At 47.4% G+C, this 21913-nt stretch overlaps 1 protein-coding gene across 3 annotated transcripts in view; it reads right to left on the bottom strand.

Moving 5' to 3' along the window:
* CSMD2 (CUB and Sushi multiple domains 2) overlaps positions 1 to 21913 on the bottom strand; it is a 540305-nt gene that overhangs the window by 167457 nt on the left and 350935 nt on the right. For all 3 annotated transcript variants that reach the window (XM_036446754.2, XM_045584884.1, XM_045584885.1), the window contains 6 exons: positions 18813 to 19139; positions 14049 to 14243; positions 4551 to 4689; positions 3399 to 3586; positions 2461 to 2649; positions 2155 to 2271 (listed from right to left, as the gene is read on the bottom strand). In XM_036446754.2, the coding sequence (XP_036302647.1) occupies positions 2155 to 2271; positions 2461 to 2649; positions 3399 to 3586; positions 4551 to 4689; positions 14049 to 14243; positions 18813 to 19139 (1155 nt within the window). The remainder of the gene's footprint in view (positions 1 to 2154; positions 2272 to 2460; positions 2650 to 3398; positions 3587 to 4550; positions 4690 to 14048; positions 14244 to 18812; positions 19140 to 21913) is intronic.

Below are 21913 nucleotides of genomic sequence, written 5' to 3'. Positions count from 1 at the left end.
CAATCGTCTTTGCCAATTTGCAAAGGAAAATGCGTTTCATTCCGGTGGAATTTGCATTTCTTTCACTATGAGTGGAAGCGATGTCTTTTCAGTTGTATTTCCTCTATTATGAAATGTTAGCCTATAGATCTGTTCATTTTACAGGCCTGGAGAGCAGGAATAGTTTCTTCAAGATTCCAAGAGCTTTTCATGCCGCAAGCTGGTAACCCTGAGTACATTATATGTTGCAAATGCTTTCATTCATTTACTTTTTGAATCTTTAATGGCTAAAAAAAATTCCATTCAAAGTTCTATTTAATTAAATCTAACAGTCTTTGCTTTTATGAATTCTACTTTTGGTGTCACTCCTTAAAATATGTCCCTATCTGAGGTTAGAGTTTCATGTTCTAGGACTGGAATTTATGTGGTTAAATATATGAGAAACAATTTGTTTCTTTCTTTCCAAATGTTTAAGCCTGCTGTTTTATAAAAAAATATATTTTTATTGATTTCAGAGAGGAAGGGAGAGGGGGAGAGAGAGAAACATCAATGATGAGATAATCATTGATCAGCTGCCTCATGCATGCCCCCTACTGGGGATTGTCTCCACAACCCAGGCATGTGCCCTTGACCAGAATCGAACCCCTGGAACCCTTCAGTCTGTAGGCTGATGCTCTATCCACTGAGCCAAACTGTTTTAAAACCATTTAGTAAATAATCCATTCTCTTTAATGGGTTTTAAACCCAGTTTTAAAACCATTTAGTAAATAATTCTCTTTTCAGTAGATTAGAAATGACACTCTAATCATATATTAAAGACAGTCTTTCACACACACACACACACACACACACACCCCTTTTTCTGGACCTTTATTTGTGTGTTCACTTCTATACTCACACCAAATTGTACAATTATTTTTGCCCATAACAACATTGTAATATCTGGAAGAGTTACTCTTGAACATTGTTTTTCGGCTTTTCTACATGTTCATTCTTGTAGATCAGAGGTTCTTATTTAAGGTCACGCGTCAGAATTAGTGTTAAGTGTTCTAAAAACATAGATGGCTGGTTTCCAACTCCACCATAAAAAATCTTCAGGGTGTGAGCTATGCATTAGGTGTTTGCCAAAGTGCAGAGGGGCTAAGAACCAAGACTCTAGATGAATTTCAGAATAGGCTTCCGCCTGGCCAATGTGGCTCAGTGGTTGAGCATTGGCCCAAGAACCAGGAGGTCATCGTTTCAATTCCTGGTTAGGGCACATTCCCTGGTTATGGGCTCAATCCCAGGAGGGGCATGCAGGAGGCAGCTGTCAATGATGCTCTCGTTATTGTTTTTATCCCTTTCTTCCTCTCCCTTTCTCTCTGAAATCAATAAATATATATTTGAAGGGAAAAAAAAAAAAAAAAAAAAAAAAAAGAACAGGATTTTGAGGATCAAAGCCATATTTTCCTGGCCACTGTTTATTCCCAGACCTGGTATTTGCCACACAGATGCCATTCAATCAGCATTTGTTGAATGAAAGAATATATTAATTAATGTTTATTTTGTAACCAGCACCTCTCCTTTGTTCGTGGACACCCAAAGACCATTTCTGCCAGAAAAGGCGAGGCGACGGTCCAGACTGGTGAGGACAGCGGGGTGATGGGCGAGGAGGACTGATATTCCAGTATCAGAAGGGTGGGTATGAGGAAGAGAGAGCAGACACACCCTATTTCCCCGAGGACACAGAACAAGGAAGGAAGTTTCAGGGGCACTTAACCGGCTGTTGACAGGGGTCAGATCTATAAAAAAATAGGTACCTATTGGCTGAGTTGGCCAATTCCCCACCACTGGACGTGCTTAGACGTTATAGACAGAAGGGGTGTCACTGTCTCATGGGGAGTAATTCAGAGCAGACTACTGCGTTAAGGACTTGAGATCTTGGAATCTCTAAGATCTCTTTCTTCCCTCATGGGGGATTTTGATTCTTAAAAACACTTATTTTAGAACATTCTGTTTGTGAGTTCTGTGATCAAAGAGAAAGGTTCTGGGTTCTTTCTTAGTGGTGAGAAAAACTCAGACTAAGCCCAGAGGTCACTATATAGGGAGATCTTTGTTGCAGTCACTCTGACCTGGGGAATGTGGGGTGCTGACCATGTCATATCCCAATAGCTGCAATGGCCCCAAAACACTCACCCTTGCCATGCGATGTTTCGATCATCCAGGTGCAGTTCAAGTTGTTGGGGTAGAAGTCGGGGAACCCTGGTGACAAGATGGTCCCGCTGGAGCCTTGGATAAAGCCACCGCAGAGTGCTACAGGAGTGAAGAGGGCAGCGAAAGAATGGACCGACTCCAGGAGTGCCCCCCAGTCCTGCTGGGAACCTGCCCCCCATCTCCTTTCAAACCCACAACCCTCACTGAGGGTGGAAGAGTCAGTGTCCCCTGGTTTTTCATGGCAGAACAGGAATCTGCTACGTTAGTGCACCCGATAAAGTGTCTCACCTTCACAGCTGGGCAGGGCCCGGCTCCACTGGAAGTTGGGCTCACACTCCAGGGGCTCCCCGTCACTTAATGTGTAGCCCGAGTCGCAGCTGAAAGTCACCAGAGCGCCCACATAGAAGTCATTTCCATGACGCTGCCCATTTACAGGGATCCCCGGATCCAGACAGTGGTCTGATTGCAGGGTTATAGCTGGAAAAGAGAGCCCACAGCTGGAAAAGACAGCTCACCGCCCCCACAGAGGGACCCCAGCTGACTCACACAGGGAGGGAGGGAGGGAAGGAGGAGAGTCCCTGCTTCACACCAGGCTAAATTACCATTCATTCACTCATCAAATGTGCTGTCAATATCTGCCAACGGAATATTAGAAGACTGATCAGAGCAAACAAGTTGGCTGGATCGATCATTCATTCATTTGATAAGCTTTAGTTGAGTGTCTGCTAAGGCTTTGCAACATGGATATAAACTTAAGAAAATGACCCTGCCCTAATGGCTTTTGGCCACACTTCCCACACTGGCCTGTAGAACTGCACTGACATCAGCGTCTCTAAATCGAGGCACCAGCAATGGATGCAGGTGATGAGGAAAGGTGAGCAAGTGGGGGGTGCCAGCTCACTTGAACTTCATGAGCTGCAAATACTTGGTCCCCAACATGGCGCCCCCCAATTGTCTACACACGGAAGAGGCCTTGGTAGGTGCCCATGAGGAATGGTGTGCAGCCATTAGCTTTCATCGCTTTTGAGGGTTCAACTCTTCCCAAAGGCTAGAGAGAAACATTCATTCTCTAAAGGTTGAGCTCTGAGAGATGCTGAGAGCAAGGGAGGGTCTCCTGAGGAGCGCAGCCTTGAGAATGCCATGGGATGGGGCCAAGTGGGGAGACTACTGGACCTGGGCCTTTCACCCACCCGGGCCGACCCTGACATCTGCCCCCCGAGACTCACTCTCATAGCGGAGCTGGAAGCCGATGTCCGAGTGGCTCTTATCGGTGGAGAAGAGGAGGTAGAGGTAGTTGCTGGTGCTGATGAGGAACTGGGGGACCTGGGTCCCATGGTAAACCCCGATCAAGGGCGAGGAGTAAGTCCGTCCATCCCGCACTTCCAGAGTATCATAATTCACCTCGGTTTTAAATCTGCCGAAGAGAGAGATGAGGACTTCTTGAGAAACTCAAGGCTTATTAATGTGCAGATGACAAAAGGCCTTGTCTGACCCAGGGCTTTAGGACAATCAGATTTTGGCAGGCAGGGATATTTTAATATGATTTGCACACATTCACCAGTGACGTGGAGACCTTCTCTGCCGTATTTAAGTCCTCCTCCTCCCACAGTGGACACAGCTTTCTCACTCCTCTCCGTGGCCTGGGCTGTGTCCCATCCTGAGGCCTAGAGGCACAAGGACTAGCCTCCCGGGGGTCAGCTGATACAGGCCAGGGCCAGACCAGGTCAGCTGATACAGGCCAGGGCCAGACCTTCTCTGTAGGCTGTTTCTATATGGTCTGAGAGCAAAGAATGCTTTTTACCTTTATAAAGGGGTATATTTTTTAAAAAGCAAAGTATATGTGATAGATATACTTTGTGCCCACAAAACCTAAAATATTTACATCTGGTCCTTCTCAGAAGAGTTTTCGGACTGTTCTTCTAGATCAGGAATGCTTTGTCTAAAGTTGGTGTGCATATTTGGGTGGCTTCTCTCCCCATTTAAGGGACATAGCCTGGTGGGAGCTGGAAGTGGGGACAGGGTGGGGTTAGGGTCAGAGGTCAGGAAGGCTGCCTTTCCATCCTAGAAATTTCAGGGTTATGCTCCGTAGATGCTAATGCCTCCTTCCACATCTTATGGCATCTGTCTGCCCACACTCCCAGGCTTCGCCTTACTCCTCAAGTCATGGTCCCTTAAATAGCACAAATCCCACTCCTGAGGTGGGGCCAAAGCCAAGGGCAAAGCTAGCGCTTTGTACCGGATCCAGGGCAGCCTGTTGGTATTCTCTGCCTTGCTGACAGTGCAGCATCAGGGCTGGTTCCCACTCACCCCAGGCCCCTCCCATGCCACTCCATGGAGAGCACCTCTCCCCCCTCCCCTGAGGCTCTGGTTGCAAGCACCTGTCGAAGGTGATTTTGATGGGGTAGCCAGGCTGGGCTTCGATCACCCAGGCGCAGCTCAGGGCATCCTTGTAGAAGCCAGGCCAGCCCGGGGACAGGATGGTGCCACTCGGCGAAGTCAGATGGCCACCGCAGGGAGCTGGGGAACAGAAGGGAGAGAAGCAGCTTTCTTGGGGGGACAAATGAACAAATAAACAAAATGTATCCACATACAAGTATTGTTTTTGTGTCTGAAAAACTATGTGAACTGTATAAACTTTGAGTTTCGTTTACTGGGACCCTTATGGATATGCTCATTTGCATCATTTGGGGTTTCATTAAAGACCAGAGGGAAGAAATGAAAAGAAGCCTTCATTGGTTATGCTTATATGCCTGAATACAAGTAAAATATGTACACATATAATACCTAAATTAAAAAAAAGAAAAAAAGAAGAAGCCTTCAAACAAAGTCCTTGCCATTCTGGAAGGGCTGAGTACAGCTAGCATTTGGGTCACACTGGTCTTTGCTTTGTTCCTCACTGGGCTGCCAGGCCTGGCAGAGACTGAGACCCGCCCCCCTTCCAGCCACCCCACACCCAGTACCTGGTGCTCTGGTGCTGAAGAGTGGGCAGAGCCCGCTGCTTGGAGTGGAGCAGGTACCTGCTCCACTGTGAGCTCCGTGAGGGCAGGGACCCGATCATTACCTTACACGACTCAGAATCCCCAGCATTAGCCCAGAGCTTGGCACAGCTGTCCCTCTGTGCTAAAATTCAGCGAGTATCTCTTCGATGAATCAATGAATGAATGGAAGGATAAATCAGTGGTCACGATTTTGGCCCCTTGAATGTGGCTCTTTCACAAAATACCACGTGCGGGTGTGCACATAGTGTGATTGAAACTTCATGGCCCATGCGCAGAAGTTGGTTTTCAGCCTGGGCGAGTCTATTTTGAAGATGTGGTTCTAACGCTGAGCCACACTCAAAGGGCCAAAGAGCCGCATGTGGCTCACAAGCTGCAGTTTGCTGACCACTGGGATAAATGAATGCTGTCCATGTCGGTGGTCTAGGCTACCTCTGATCTCCCTAAGCTCATAAGCCCATTCTTCGCACTCCTCAGCTTCCCAGTCTCACCCACACCTTTCCCATCATTCTTGCCTTTTCCTGCAACCAGACCCTGGGCCCCCATGGTGGTCATGAGAGCTCTTCCGGTCCTCCTCCTTCGGGGACATGGTCATATTTCGCTAGGGAAGTGATGCTAGGCCACGTGACTGTGGAAGTGACATGTGTCCTGTCCATGTGGAAACTTGAAGATCCAGGGCATGATCTGTGACATTTCCTGCCTTGGTGATTGTGGAACAAGAGTGGACGTCCTGTCAAGGCCTGTAAGTGACTCTGAGGAGTAGAGCCGCTGATGACCATGTCATCAGGTTCCACATGCAGTCTCAGAGAGATACAAACTCCCATGTTTAAGCCATGAGGTCTGGGCGTTGCTTGTTAACACCGTCTAATCCTGACTAATACACTTCCCTCCCCACCCCCAGGGCCGCTGCTTCTGTCACCACCACTGCCATGGACTGAGCACACTTGTGCTGGGCATTTAGCTTCACATCAATGATCAAGTTCAGTCTTCACAAGACACAGACCCCGTGAGGGACTTCTATTCTTTTCTCCATCTTGTGCTAAGAGTGCTGACACTAACGGAGGCTAGGTCACTAGTCCTGGTTAGCAAGTTAGCGCCTGCACTCGGACCTGGAAAACGGCATACTAGTAAACACAGAGACCTCAAGGTGAGCAGCCTCCCAGAGTTAAAGGAGCCCTGCTTCCCTGGCATTTCCCTGCTCTGGGGCCACCAGGTGCCAGATGCTCTGAACAAGACTGGGAAGGGAACAGCTACAGAACACTTCTGTCTCTGCAAGGTTTTGTGGGTTCCTCCAGGCAATCAGTTTCATAAGATACAGCCAAATGCAGCACACCTTTCCTCTCTTAATTCTATAAACTTCTTGCAATGTCTAAATTAACTGCCAAGCATTCTTAATAGAAAGTTATAATGGGAAATTTAATTAACAACAACAAAAACACACACACAATATACAATAATAATGGTGATGATAACAGTAGACAACTCATACTGAGACATGACATTGACTTCTTTATTATCCCCAGTTCACAGAGGAGAAAATTAAGGCTAAATAGGCTAAGACTATAGTCGGCAAACTGCGGTTCGTGAGCCACTGGCGGCTCTTTGGCCCCTTAAGTGTGGCTCTTCCACAAAATACCCCGGCCTGGGCAAGTCTATTTTAAAGAAGTGGCATTAGAAGAAGTTTAAGTTTAAAAAATTTGGCTCTCAAAAGAAATTTCAATCGTTGTACTGTTTGGCTCTGTTGACTAATGAGTTTGCCGATCACTGGGCTAAGAGATTAGATTGAGAGCTAATGAAGTTACAGCTGAGATTTAACCTCAAGACCCATCTCCAAATCCCCCTGCAGCATATAACAGTTCTAGAGCCACGGCCCACAGTAATGAGCTCATGGCTACTGAGAGCTTACACATGCCAGGCTTATGGATTATCCTTGTGACAACTGCAACACTAAAAGGCAGACACTGTTATTATCCTCATTTTATAGGCAGGGATTATTACCCGTTTTCAGGAGGCTGAGGCTTGGAGAAACAGGTAATTGCACAGCACCTAGATCAAATGCAAAGTAAATTGCAAATGGGTATTACCACCTCCTGGATAAGCGTCGTTTTCAAATCCTGTCCATCCATCTCTCTGAAACTACTAAAGCTTTCCTCTATTTCTCCAATGGACATGTGAGACCTAGCAGGTGGGGAGAGGCGTGCTGGGTGCTCTGTCCCTGGGTCCCCCTGCAGGGACTGAACCTCAGCAGATATAGCGACTCCCTCTTGGATCCAACTCAACGCAGCCCCAGCCTCTTTGGTTGCTGTACTGTGATCGCCTAACTCACTTCCCATACCGTTATTTACCTGCCTCAACTACTCTCCATTCACTTCCTATTTATCAAGGAAACCCTCCCTAAAATCTCCAGCTAGGGAAACCCGCCTTAGGTTGTCAGTATTTTGTCTTCTTTCTCTGCTGCATCGTTTTATTACCTTGGCCATGTTCATCTTTTCTCCTGCTCATGTGATGGCCCAATGACCTTTTTATTCATTCACTCTGTCACTCTCTCTGGTTCAACTTCATATTCCAGGGTGGCAGTTGCCAGGCAGAGAGGTGGGCAGGCTTCCTAAATGCATGTCTCTTTAACATTTGAAAAGAGGCTCAACCTCACTCTCACTAAGAAAACACACTAAAACTACAATTTCTCTTCAGGTGGGCAAAGCCCAAAGTCTGATGACATGTGAGCTGGGGAAAGGCAGGTATCCTACGACCTGCTGGTGTAAATTTATGAAGGAAAATTTGGTAACATCCAACAAAACTCATATGCACTTACTCTATGATCCACAAATTCTATTTGCAGAACTCTATCCCTAAGATGTATTAGCAAAATATGAAATGACATATATAGACATTTACAGAGATATCTATCTATCTATCTATCTATCTATCTATCTATGGCTGTACAAGGCAGCACTATTTGTAATAGGAAAAAATTGAAAACAGCCTAAACGTTGAGCAATAGAGAACTGAGTGAATGAATTGGAGTAATCAACAAAATGGACTATTTATGAAGCTATAAAATAAGAATGAGGAAGAGTCTATATAATGTCGAGGAGATGACCTAGAATATACTAGTAATATTAGATATAAAAGCAAGGTAGATAAGTAAATAATAAGGGTATAGTATGATTTCATATCTAAGGGTGGGAGATACACACTTATTTACTCATATTAACAATCACCATTAGAGTAACCTAAAATCTCAACATTATCTATGAAAAAGGGAGTGAACAGGGTACCGAGGCTAGGGATAGAAGCCAGACTCTCCCAAGTATATACTTTCTCTTAGGTTTAACTTTGGAACTTTGTAAATGTTTTGCACAATTAAAAAGAAATACTGACATTTGATAAGTCATGTCTCAAAACTCAAAAAAGCAGAGGAAATAAATGAATACAATCTTCTATCAGATAGTATCAAATAGCATTATCACACAGGAAGAAAGGAGTGAAAAAATTAAAAACACTGTAACTTGATAGCCCAACCCTAGTAGGATACGGGGACAAGAAAAACGGAAAGAAAACCAACGTAAACTTTTTCCAGTAATGACACTGCTGTAGGGAACACTGGCCTCATAGTTCTAGGTATGCATGGTGGGTAGGAAATTGTGCTGGTGGTGGAGGGAACTGGGGTTTTCAGCAAGAGAGAAAGGAGGTACAGATATGACACGAGGAAGTTAAGTAAAAAGGAAAACATGTTTGTACACTGAAAATGAAATGAACCCATGGTGCATTTTATCCTTAAAAAATGATTTCTTAGCTCTGCTCATTGAAAAGACTTAGAAACAAGGTCTTACTCAATTATAAGAAGGAGTGCACAGGGTAGGATAGGAATAGAAGCTAGAGCCAAGATTATAAATATAATTTTCCACTTCAAAAACAACAACTAGGGCCCCTTGGAGGAACAGTTGATTCTAGGTCAGGGACAGAAAATGTCAAGATGAGGTCGGGTTAATTTCAAAAGGTCCCCACTGGCCAACGGGACAATTTGAGAGTCGTTTACAGTAACCAAAACAATGTATTTAAATAAAATACATTTAAATCCACTGGACTTTAATCATATTTAAAAATGTTCAGCTCTTGAAGGTATTAGGGAGTCAACTCATTAATATAAAAATAAGTAAATAAAGGAAAATAATTAACTATTTCTCCTGACTTTTCTTTAGGAGTTATATCTCAGGATAACCACACAGTAGATACAGGCACGTTTTCTGTAAGTATCCCAGCTTATAAAAGAAGAAGAAATGGTAGCCTGTTGCCAGTTTGCAATCCCTAGGTTAGGGGTGTCCAACTCAATCAGAGAAGGGGCCAAAATCTAAAATCCAGCCTAAATCGCGGGCCGAATGGTTTACTGAACAGTCATAAACTGTCATTGTGATGGAAACGCAGCAGAGTGCAGTGATGACAGCGCGGTGCGGGCCACATTGCAAGGCCTGGCAGGATGGATTTGGCCTGCGGGCCTTGTGTTTGACACATGTGCCCTAGGTTATGATCGTTATAATGTTAGAAACTCTAGAACTACCCTTACGTCTTCCTTGGAGGCCTAAATGAGCAAAAGCATCACTCAGATTCCTCTCCTGGGAGTGGGGAGAACTCACCTTCTTTCCTTTTCTATAGAACTTAGACATTTTCTGATTGTAAAAGGAGCACATTTGGTATGCATACAGAGAAAAACATGTACACATGTCTATACCAGACTGTTATACAATTTCCCCTGGGAAGTGAGATCGGGAAATGAGTGTTTTCACTTTAAACTTTATCACATTTGTGTATTATTTAAAATTTTATAACCACCAAGTATTACTTTAAAAATGAAAATACATGCTCATTGTAGATTATTTATCTCCTGATTTCCCCTCCCCCCCCACATATTTCTTGTAAACAGCATTTAAAAAATCCAGTTTGAGTCTCTGCCTTTTAATCAGGAGTTTAATTACCTTTATGTCATGACTGATATGTTTGTCTTACTGCTGTTATTTTGTTCCATGCTGTCAATTTCTGATGCTTCCATGGCGGGGAAGTCCTATCTTTGTCTTTTGTGACAGACAATATGTCTCCTTTTGTTTTAATTTTCTACTGGGATATGGAAAGCAGAATACCTGCTTCCCATCCTGTTTGTGGATGATTTTAACTCTTGTTTAAACATGTTTGAAATTATACTCCCTCCAGCGATATAATTCAACAAATATACAGTGACAGTGGAGCCAAGGGTTTGGATCCTGACTCTGTCTGTCTCTTACAAGCTGGGAGAATCCTGGGCAAGTGACTCAATCTCTCTATGTCCAATGGGGACTACAGCTAACCTACTTCCTGGGCTGGTGCGTAGCTGAAGTGAGTAAGTAAAACACTCATCGCAGTGGGAGAGAATTCGTTGGTTTTTCTTTGAAAGATCAAGGAAAAGAGGAACATGGGGAGAAAGAACCAGGCAGTTCTTTGTAGATGCCTTCACTACCTGGAAGTCTTTCTTGGGAAATTTTTTCTTTTTCTTTTCTTTTTTAAATCCTTATCTGAGGACATGCTTAGAGATAGGAAGAAAAGAAGAGAGGAAGACAGGTGGGATGGAGAGGGAGAGAGAGGGGGAGGAAGATAAGGGGAGAGGAGAGAGGAGAGAGAAACCTCAACCAGCTGCCTGCCCTATGCTTCCTGAATGGGGATCTAACTAGCACCTGACCAGCATTGAAACTGGCAACTTTTCGCTGCACAGGAAGACACTCAGCCAACTGAGCCAATCTGGCTGGGCAGGACATTTTTGCTTTTAAACATATGGATCCCTTATGTTCTCTGGATCCGGAGTCATCAAAACCCAGCCCAGGGCCACATCCAGCCCATTTACTTGTGTTGTCTCAGGCTGTTTTCATATAACGGTGGCCAAGTTGCGTAGAGACCACGTGTGAGGCCAAAGACACTTCCTAGCTGGCCCTTTAAGAAAAGTTTGCTGATTGCTGCTTTACATCAGTCAGATAATCATCCTTCTTTCTAAATTTAGAAGAAGCCTTTTTCTCTCTTGTCCCATTACAGCCTCTCAAAAACAAAGTGGCTCTTAGCATATATTAAAGATTTTTTTAAAGTCCATTAGATTCTGCATTTAATTGTCCACAAGGTGGGGATACTTAATCAAAAACAAAACTAGGAAATTGGAAAAGATGAAGATGCTGATTATGCAGCAGGGTTCTCCTAAGGCTGGGGCACAAGCGGGGGGAGAGGCCACAGAGGGGCAAGATCCCCGGGGGTCTCTCCACTTGACCTGCGTGTTAGCTCTGGGATTGGCCACGCCGGGTGGCATCTCTCACTCCGCCCCTCTCATGTGCTGCTCCCCAGGCCCCTGGAAACCAGCAAAGGGCCCCAAATCTGAGAAAAGTGAGCAGGCTCTTCTTCCTGGGGCCACGTCAGGGTCTCTCTAACAGGCTGCCCCTTAGTTTTGATTGCCCACTGTCCCCCCAGGACACAGAATGAATGGGACAGCTTTAGTTCCAAAATTAGGACTTTGCCTATGAATGGTGAGCTGAAGATTCTCGCCTGCATCACGCGTGGTTTTGAATGTCTCATTGCCTTCTTGAGGGCAGGGCGGTGGTGGAGGAGCACCTGATCCTGGAGGGCAGTAGTGGGGAGAAGAAGAGGGTCCTACAGTTACCACGTCCTGACACCTCTTCAGGGGGTCAGCTCCACTGGGACTGAACCCCACAGGCTCAGAAGCCTGGGGCCTGAGCTTCTGGTTTGGGAGTGGGGAGAATCTTGGTGAGAAGATAGGACCAACACCCATGGAATTGGTAAGAAAAATTAATAGTGGTTAGGCCAAGAGTTATCTGGAATTAGGAGAAAGGGGAGACCAGGGGAGTGAGAGACAGTAGAGAAATTTCCCGGATGAGATGGATGAACATGAGGAAATCCGAAGACCCACAAGCAGGAGGGAGAAAGAGGGGCCGGCTGAGGAAAGGTGAGCGAACATCGACCGACAATCCCCAAGCCCCAGGCTCCACATGGCTGCTTCACAGGATCACTGGCTTCACCCACAAACAATCCCATCAGACACGCATGATTATCGCTCTCTCCAACGAGGGAATTGCCTAATCGCCCTGTTCCACAGCCGGGAGGAGGTGAAGCCATGAGCTTTGAGTTGTTTCTCTGTGGCTAATGCTCATGCGATTTCCAAAACTGCTCATGTGCTGGGGGAAATGGCAGGTGAGGTTGTGCGGACCTTGCTGTGGGACTTTGGAGGCTGGAAGGTAGTCTGTTCACCTAATGATGGGCTGGGCACCTGGAGGACGGAAACATACCACTGACCCCTCACCTGGAGTGATACTCATCTAGCGGGTCCGATGAAAAAGATCAGGTTAAAATAACGCTCACAGCAAACGCACATTAAGCCCTGCCTCTGCCAGGCACTTCTCCAAGAACAGTGCCTGCTCACGACAATCCTGTGAGGAGGGTCCCATTATTAACCATGCTTTACAGATGGGGCAACTGAGGCACAGGGAGGTCAAGTCACTTGCTCAGGGGGACTCCAGTGTAAGTTGCAGGGCAGAAACAAAAGATGGTCTGGTGAGGGTCAGGGCTCTGAAGGCCAGTAAAGGGGCTCTAACCTAATTCAAAGGTCATTCATTCATTCATTCATTCAGGGATTCCTCAGCCAGCCCGGTCTGAGCATCTAAGTGCCAAACAATATGCCAGTTGTGGGAATATGAGGCCAAGGATGATTCCTTAACCTCATGGAGTTTACAAACTAGTGATCACATAGCTAACACTTTTCAGGACTTACTTTATGCCAGAATCTGTCCTTTACATATGCATCTTATTATTATCACTGCCACGTTTTTTTCAGCTGAAAAAACAGGCTCAGAGGGGAAAAGTGATCTGCCAGGATTGCAGCTCAGGCCCCTGACTCGAGAGCACACGGACCCTCTTACACACACTGTGTTCTCGGTGGTCTCTCCCCTTCTCCTGGCACAGTGCTCCCCCCGCCCCCCTCCCCCCCATTTGTTGACAGGAGTCTTTCCCACCTGCTGGTCACTGTGCTCAGATTTGGGTTTGGGGCCTGGGTATGTAAATAAAGAGGTCTCTGAGGTCTCTACCCGCTGTCCATCAAGTGAGATGGAGGAAGCTTTCTGGCCCCCAAAGGAGAGAACCAGCCCCTGCCTCCTGAGCACTGTCACTGCTCCCAAGGGCCTATGGGATACGCATTACTCATCCATTATTTGCAAACATGTATGGAGGGTCCATTCTGCCGTCAGGTAATGTGTTTGGTACACAGATTCGACACAACTCTGCCCTCGAAAAGCTTAATATGTGTTTTAAAAGCCTGCAGTTTGGTGGCACAGACAGTTGGTCTCTGAAATGGGGTAAAAACCTGCTCTGCGTGGTGAGGCAGGATTGAGGAGCCGCCACGGTAACCCCTGAGCTGGCATCAAGCTGTGTGTCTTCTGGTCAGTCTGCCCTTAGTCCCTGGAGACTGGCCATGGGATAACAAGGCAGCATCTAGTGGGCCACAAAGGCCAGGCCTGGAGACGTCCAGGGCACTGGGGAAATCAGCATGCTTTGGTGGATGGAGCAGGCCTGGTCGGGTCAGGAAGCAGGGCTCCCAGTGGCTGTGATTCCGAGAGTGGCCAGTTGAAAGAGGTGTTGTGATGCCTGACAGTCTACAACCAGTGTTTTTCCAGTTTAAACTCTGGCTACCAATAACATTTCTATGCAGAGTGGTCCTCCAAGCCCCTGCCATTCCAGTGCGAGGGTGAGAGGGTGGCCCTGAGAAGAAGAGGATGATGATACAGAAATGTACCAGGTGGATTCAGGCCATGTAGTCCCTCCTCAGCCTCTCTGCACAGCCAGCCCCAGCCCGCAGGCACGCACCTTCACACCGCAGCACGGCGCTGTTCCAGACCACGCTGCCCTCCTTCAGGATGCAGGTGATGGTCTCGGAGCCCTGCGTCCCCAGGAAGCCTTCGTCACACAGGAAGGAGATGGAACTTCCCAGCTGGAGGCTGTCTCCAAACCGCTTCCCGTTCACTGGAATGCCGGGATCCGGGCACTCATTGTGCCGGAAGGCTGTGTGGACGGGGGTCGAGGATGTGATTAGGCAGAGCTGGTGTGCAGAGCGACCCCCCCAACTCAGCTTCATTGTTACCCTAGCCCTCCACCAATCCCCCAAGAACCCACCATGCTTGAGGGAAAGCCAGATACCACAGAACCAGGGTCCGCCATGCCACATTGGACATAAAGCAGGTGATTCTTAAACCTGGTCTCCTGCCTTCTGAGGCACCTAATCCAATTTCCTTCTAATGAACATTTATAGATCAGGCAGCAGGCTAAGTTTTTCTCACATTCACTTACTTATATCATATACTGATTCCATGAAGCAGATATTATCCCAGTTTGCAAATGAGCAAACTGAGGCTTATGCAGATCTGTCTCTCCAATGTCAAATCCATTCCAGGCTTCCCTAGCTTCAGACAGTGATGGGATCTCTTATGCAGCAGCTGAGCTGGGCTCTGAATCCTGCGACACTAACAGAACTAAGCATCGTGAAGTAGGTGCCCTGGAATCAGCCCTGTCGGAACCCATTTCCCTCATCCCCTTGCCTCTGCCAGGCTGCCTCTGCCTCTCTCAGGCGACTGATAATGCAGACGGAGCTGGGGAAGGAAAGAGTCAGAGCACTTTCGGGTTTAATCGAGCTTTGCCTCTCGTTCGTTACACGGTCCTGGGAAACTTATGTAATATTGCTGAGCCTGTGCTTCCTGACCCATAAAATGAGATCATCCTTCATTTGCGGGGTTATTCTGGGGTAGAAATGAAAGTTGACATGAACAGGCAAGTGGAGAATATTTGCTATGGCTCCTGATAGAGAGCAGGTACTCCGTAAGCCCTGTCCGTTTTTGCTCAGTGGATAGAGCATTGGCCTACGGACTAAAGGGTCTCAGGTTCGATTCCGGTCAAGGTCATGTACACCTTAGTTGCAGGCTCCTCCCCAACCCAGGTCCTGGTTGGGGTACATGCAGGAGGCAACTGGTTGATGTGTCTCTCTCACATTGATGTTTCTCTCTCTCTTCTCTCCCCCTCCCACACTCTCTGAAAATCAATGGAAAAAAATATCCTTGGGCGAGCATTAAAAAAAAAGAAGAAGAAGACCCATTGCCCTTCCTTTCTCCCATCCACCTCCTCCTCTAAGCACATTCCCAGGCTTCCTCCATCAGGGGCGCCCCAGTTCTCACACTCGTGTCTCTGAAGCCACACCCTGTTTGCATCCCTGCTGTCTGAAGGATGGGGGTTTTGCAATGGAGACAAGGCTTCATGGCTGCACGGGCAAGTACCACTTTCAAAAACCCAATTTACAAGCCTCTGAAATCCCCTAGTGATGGAAACACGTGCACAGTCAGAAACCAACAGTCTGCCCTGGCAGCTGCTGGATCTTACTGGAGGCAAGAGACTGGAGATCCTCCTACTGAAGGTGGGCTGATGGCTCTGACGTGGAATGAGAACGCTGATCCTTTGCAGAGCCTGCACGAAGTCCCACACCCTTCCCTCTGCCATGCAAAGCCTAGGTCAGCCCAGACTTCAGTCTCCCAATCTTTCTTTATTAGGAGCTATGACCATGGGTTGCCCTGACATTTAGAAGTACGGTAAGTGGTGCCTAAAACTAGAAGTCCAGGCATTAGCCCTATCTCTCTCTCTCTCTCTCTCTCTCTCTCTCTCTCTCTCTCTCTCTCTCTCTCTCTCACACACACACACACACACACACACACACACACACGATCCAGATATAGAGCTTTCTACCTGGCTGTCGTTCCGAACCTGTCTCCTGCCATGTGAAAAGGAACAGATCTCAGCCTATGACGGTTCTGCTGTGGGATCTGCTGTGATGACTGCACAATGTTCACATAGTAGGCGCTCAGTAAACAGTAGCTACTTCATCACTTTTGGAGATGTTTCATATGGAAGAAGGAGGAGATTTAGTCCTAGGAGCTCGAGGGGTGGAAAAGGATCACGGGTCCTTGTTACAGGGACACAGATTTCAGGCATCGTAAGGGGAAGCATTCAGTGTGCTGCTGTTGCTATGGAGACAGCTGAGTGGGAAATGAGCCCCCAACACTGGGCGCATTCCAGCTCAGCCTCGATGGTCATCAGTTGGGAAGTGACCCAGGAGCTGACTGTCCTGCAGGGGAGACTACGCTGCTTCCCAAACGCTTGTCCGCGGACGAACTGTTGTTCACGAGCTACATCAGAATCACCTCAGAGCCTTTTACAAAGTACCTCCTGGGGCCTCAGTCCCTTGGAGATTCTGACTCCGCAGTGGGGCCCAGATTTAAAAATATTATTTCTACTTATCCATGCAACTGCCCATCTTAAATGTACATAAGAGTATCTGACTCAGTAATAGTGTTCACCATATGTTTGCAAGAACTATTTCTGGGGGGGGGGGGGGGGGGGATTTTGGGTGGGAGTTAGCATTTCTTCTTTGACCTGCCCCTGTGTTTTGCGTATTTACGTTTGGGTGTGCATCCTTCTTACAATGGTGGAGAAATGCTGGAGAGGAACGTGAGGTGGGAGCTTGGTCCACCAGCCTTTTGCCTCTTTCTCCCAAAGACCCAGCATTTTCTCCTTTCCTAGAAAATGGGGACTTGCTAGGATTTGGTTTTCCTGAGAGACTATAAACATGTATTTGTTGTTAATTCTAACCCGAGAATATTTTTCCATTGACTTTTTATGGAGAGTGGAAGAGAGAGGGAAAGACAGAAACATTGATGTGAGAGAAAGACATCGATTGGTTGCCTCCTGCACATGCCCTGACCAGGGCCTGGGTCGGGGAGGAGCCTGCAACCAAGGTATGTGCTCTTGATCAAAATCAAACACAGGACCTTTTGGTCCGCAGGCCAATGCTCTATCCACTGAGCCAAACTGGCTAGGGCTAAGCATGTGTTTTTGCCCAATCAGTGCCCAATCAGTGCCTGATCAGTGTCCACACTTCCTTTGTGGACCCTGCAGAGTTCTCTGCTGTCATCATCCTGGACGAATGGGCTTCCCTGGGGACTCCTTACCCGTCCTCTTCCCACTTCACCAGTGGGGAAAGAGCATTGAGTCACTCGTGGATTTTTCCATTCAATAACATTACTGATCCTTACCACCACCAGACCCCCGCTGGGCAGATAAGTAATGCATTTCCCTACCTGTGCAGAGCTCAGGGTCTCATGGGAAAGCAGCGTGAGCTACAAGCCAGAGCTGCTCTGCTAGGCTGTGAGGCTCAGGGGTCAGGGGGCTCTGCTGCCTGCTGCCCATGCTGACGAGAGCAGGGCGCCCTGGAGGAGGCAGGCTCCAGGAGGTTGACGGCTTCTAGCTAGCCTGGTGTCCTGAGGAAGTGCTGACAAGAATGTCAGGGAAGGGCTTTAATTGGGGTGCTCCCTTGGAATCTGGGGTCCCCCATGGCTGACCATTTGGCAGGTACTGTCTTCAGTTCAACCAGACTGCAGCGATGGGTGGGAGAAAAAAACAAGATCTCTGTGCCATGGATGGGGGAGGGGCAGAGAGGATCATTTCTGTCAAAAGCACAAGAGAGTCCTCCCAGTTTGGCTCAGTGGATAGAGCATCGGCCTGCGGACTGAAGGGTCCCAGGTTCCATTCCTGGTCAAGGACACATGGTTGTGGGCTCAATCCCCAGTAGGGGGCGTGCAGGAGGCAGCCGATCCATGATTCTCTCTCATCATTGATGTTTCTGTTTCTCCTTTTCTCTACCCCCCTTTCTTTCTGAAATCAAGAACAACAAAAAGCACCAGAGGGACCAGCTCTGTGTGTGCTTATGTGTGTGGGGTGGGGCTTGAGTTGAGGACTTGCATTTCCCAAGCAGCCTCTGGGGAAGGATCTGGTTAACTGTTCAGAAAGACCCAGCGTTAGCCCCGTCTGTCCATTTGTCATCGGCCAAGGTGATGGGTCTACAGGTTATTATAATCTAATAAGTAGTTCTCACTGCCTTCGGTGGTCCACAGTCTCCAAGATTCTACCCCTATCTCCACCCTCACCATAACCCCAGGAGACACAGAAATGAAAACCATCACCTCCGGGCCTTGGGTTCCTTCTAGAAGTGGCCCAAGATTGAACCTGCAGGGGACGACTTTGGACTGTGGCCCTGAGAGGGGGGATGAGGAAATGCCCCTGAGTCGGCTCTAATCAAGACTCACAGCCAAACAGAAACGGCACTCCAGATGCTGGCTTCTGATGTGTCTATGGGGATGGGGCCTGGGTGAGGCCAAGCCCCCCTGGAATGCCCACAGTGGGCAGCAAGCGGCGTTCACATCAGAGAGGGATCCGTGACTAATGAGAGGACGGCAGGCTTGCTCTCCCTTGGGCCCTTCCTGGTTCTTGCTGAGGCTTCCAGGAGGTGGGAGGGAGGGAGAAATGAAGTCCTAGGCTCTGTTTACACTATACATAGGAAATAAATGCTCAAGAGGGAGTGATACCACAGGAAAGAGCACCTGCCCAGCAGCAGTGCTGTATGCTCTTCCTGGTCACGCTGGAGCCCCAGGCCTGGGCATTACACCCCTTAGAGCAGCCCACCCATGTCACTCCTCCTCCCTCTGGGACCGCCTCTCAGAGGGATGGCCCGCTGGGGGCAGAGGGAGGACTCACTGGTAAAGGTGATGTTGAAGCCCCTCTTCCCCGTGGAGTGATCCGTCTGGAACTCGAGGCGGGCCACGTGACCGCTGCTGGTGATGGAGGAGGGCAGCTGGTTTCCTGAGAAGGTGCCCAGCACTGGGGCCTCGGCAGTGGCCCCGTCCTTGATGACCAGGAAGTCGAACTGAGGCTCCACATCGATGTCATTGAAGGCCAGGTGAATGCGGCTCTCAGGCCGGGCCAGGATGAGCCAGACGCAGTGGAGGTGGTTGCCGTAGTCCTCGGGGTAGTTGGGCGACAGGACGACCCCAGAGGGGCTGGTGAAATTGAAGAAGCAGGAAACTGCAAGAGAAGAGCAGTGGAGGTCAGTGAGCGTCCCTGGCATTCTGCCCGGTCTCCTGAGGGCTGGCAGGGGTGCGTTTCCTTAGACTAGTGGTTGGCAAATCGCAGCTTGAGAGCCACATGAGGCTCTTTGGCCCCTTGAGTGTTCTAACGTCACTTCTTCAAAACAGACTCGCCCAGGCCAAAACTGACTTCTACACATGGGCCATGAAGCTTCAATCACACTACACGTGTGCGCCCGCACATGGTATTTTGTGGAAGAGCCACACTCAAGGGGCTAAAGATAACAATTCATATAACCTTCCATGTGACTCGCAAGCCGCTGTTTGCCAACCACTGGCTTAGACTGAAGAGCAATAGAAAGAAAGGAGAATACCAGGGTTGGGCTGGCCTGGCTGGGCTCTGAGCTCTAGGTGGGAGACATGCTGGGTTCCCTGCTGGACATGGCGCTGAGAAGGGTGCCATGTGCAGGCATAGGAGAGTCGCTCTCTTCTCAGGCCCTCTCCCTCTCTGTGTGTGCGCATCCAGCAGCGTCTCATGTGTGGGAAAAACCATCGCTCAAGCTTAAGTGCAGCTCCAGTGCCAGCTCCTCTCAGCTGGGGGCGATCCCCCAGGTGGTAAGCAGGGCGGAGACAGTCTGAGTCCATTTCTCTCCATTAAACATTTTGGTAGGGAAGTGACAGGTGTGCCCTGAGGATTGTGACAGCCTTGAAGCTACAAAACTATGCTAAGAAGGTGCCAGGTAAGCACCACTTTTCAGAGACCAAAGCGTTGGAGGGAACTGGGGGAGAAAGGTGACAGGGTCTCATCTCGATGCCCCACCCATGTCCTGCTACCCTTTCTCCTTTACCCCAAGGAGCCACTTTCCTGGAAACCCGTCTTTTAAATCCTTTTCATGCCAGGGACTAACAGACCGTAGAATGAGGCTGAGACAAGAAAAGTGCTATCGATGGAAAGAGAAACACACAAAACCAAAATTAAAAAGAAAAATAATAGAATGAAAAAACAGAATTGTGACAAATATGCCACAGGGCAAGTACCAGTATTGAATTAGAGATTTTTAATTCTATAAGAATATCACCAAGATGAGCTAAGAGTATGCTCAGAGGATTCATATGGGAAAGAAATAGGATTACTATATGAAAACACAGTCCAGTACACTAGAGAAAATAAACATACTATATAACCCAATATTGCTGAGGCTTCATGGAAACTCATATGTATTTATTGCCAGTTGGAGTGTAAAGTTGATCTAATCCTTTTGGAAGGTTATATGAATTGTTATCAACAGCCAAAAGATGATTCAAATATTCCGCCTCAGTAATCTCTAGAAACAATTAAAAAGAAAAAGAGCCACATGGACAAAGATGTTTATAGTGACATAATTTCATTATAGAGAAAAAATGTGGACAACCTATATGTCAGCTCAATAATGTGAAGTATGTTATAGCCTTTAATAAGATGCACTTTGAACACAATTATTAAAGTGATAAATACGACCCCGTAGAAAGGAAAATGTTAAGCATCACTTAAGTAAAATGGTAGATAATAAAATTATATGCATACTTTTGATGATAGCTCTTAACTACTTATTTATATATAGATAAAGAGTGGACATGAACCCCAAATAAAAACTGTATTAGAGTAATAGGTCTATGGGTGATAGTTTTTCAAAGTGAAAACAATATTTAATTTTTCTGACTGTGAACATAATAGAGGCTCATTCTAAACACCCTATTATATATAATAAAAGCTAATATGTTGTGTCCAGTTGTCTGCTCATAGGTTCAACCAAAATATAATACGTTAATGATATGCTAAGGCCGCTCAACCGCTCGCTATGTCATGCACTGATCACCAGGGTGCAGACAGTTGACCAGTTGCTATGATACGCACTGACCACCAGGCAGCAGACGCTCCGACCAGTAGGTTAGCTTACTGCTGGGGTCTGGCTGATTGAGACTGAGCGAGATGGGCCGCACATGCCCTGGAGACCTCCTGCAGACTCTCCCTGGCTGGCCAATCTCCTGAGTCCCTCCCTGGCCCCGATCCTGCACCAGTGGGGTCGCTTGGCTTGGCCTGCACCCTCTTGCAATCTGGGACTCCTTGGGGGATGTTGAAGAGCCACTTTTGGGCCGATCCCGCAGGCCAGGCCAAAGGACCCCACTGGTGCATGAATTCGTGTACCAGACCTTTTGTTTTTCATACAGGAAAGTATAAAGAAAGTAAAAACTAATATGAACAAGCATTTAAATCCCATTATAACATATATATTGCTGTCTGTTGTTAATAATAATGAAACTGAATAAATTAAAATTTTGACTTATCTATATATATAAAAGCCTAAGCAACCATTTGACTGGTAGCTATGATGCACATTGACCATCAGGGGGCAGATGCTCAACACACAGGCATGGAAGCATAGAACAGACTGATGATTCAGAGGAAAGGGGGAGGGAAAGAGCAGGAAGAGATTAATCAAAGATCTTATTTGCATTCTAGAGGCCTGGTGCATGGATTCCTGTACCAGTGGGGTCTCTCGGCCTGGCCTGTGGGGATCACACTGAAACTGTCAGATTGACATCTCCTGAGGGGCCCCAGATTGAGAGAGGGTGCAGGCCAGACTGAGGGACCCCACCGGTGCACAAATCTGTGCACTGGGCATCTAGTTAATTATAATGAAGCTAATTATATTGAAAAAAAAATCATGTTTGCAAAGAAAGAACAAAAGAACAACACAAAACAAAGGAATTCTTTGACTCCTATGTTGCGTT

Source organism: Pipistrellus kuhlii, unplaced genomic scaffold (genome assembly GCF_014108245.1).
Source record: "Pipistrellus kuhlii isolate mPipKuh1 unplaced genomic scaffold, mPipKuh1.p scaffold_m20_p_2, whole genome shotgun sequence".
NCBI classification, from domain to species: Eukaryota; Metazoa; Chordata; class Mammalia; order Chiroptera; family Vespertilionidae; genus Pipistrellus; species Pipistrellus kuhlii.
The sequence above is the reverse complement of the archived record's forward strand: the minus strand, read 5'-3'. Positions and strand labels throughout refer to the sequence as shown.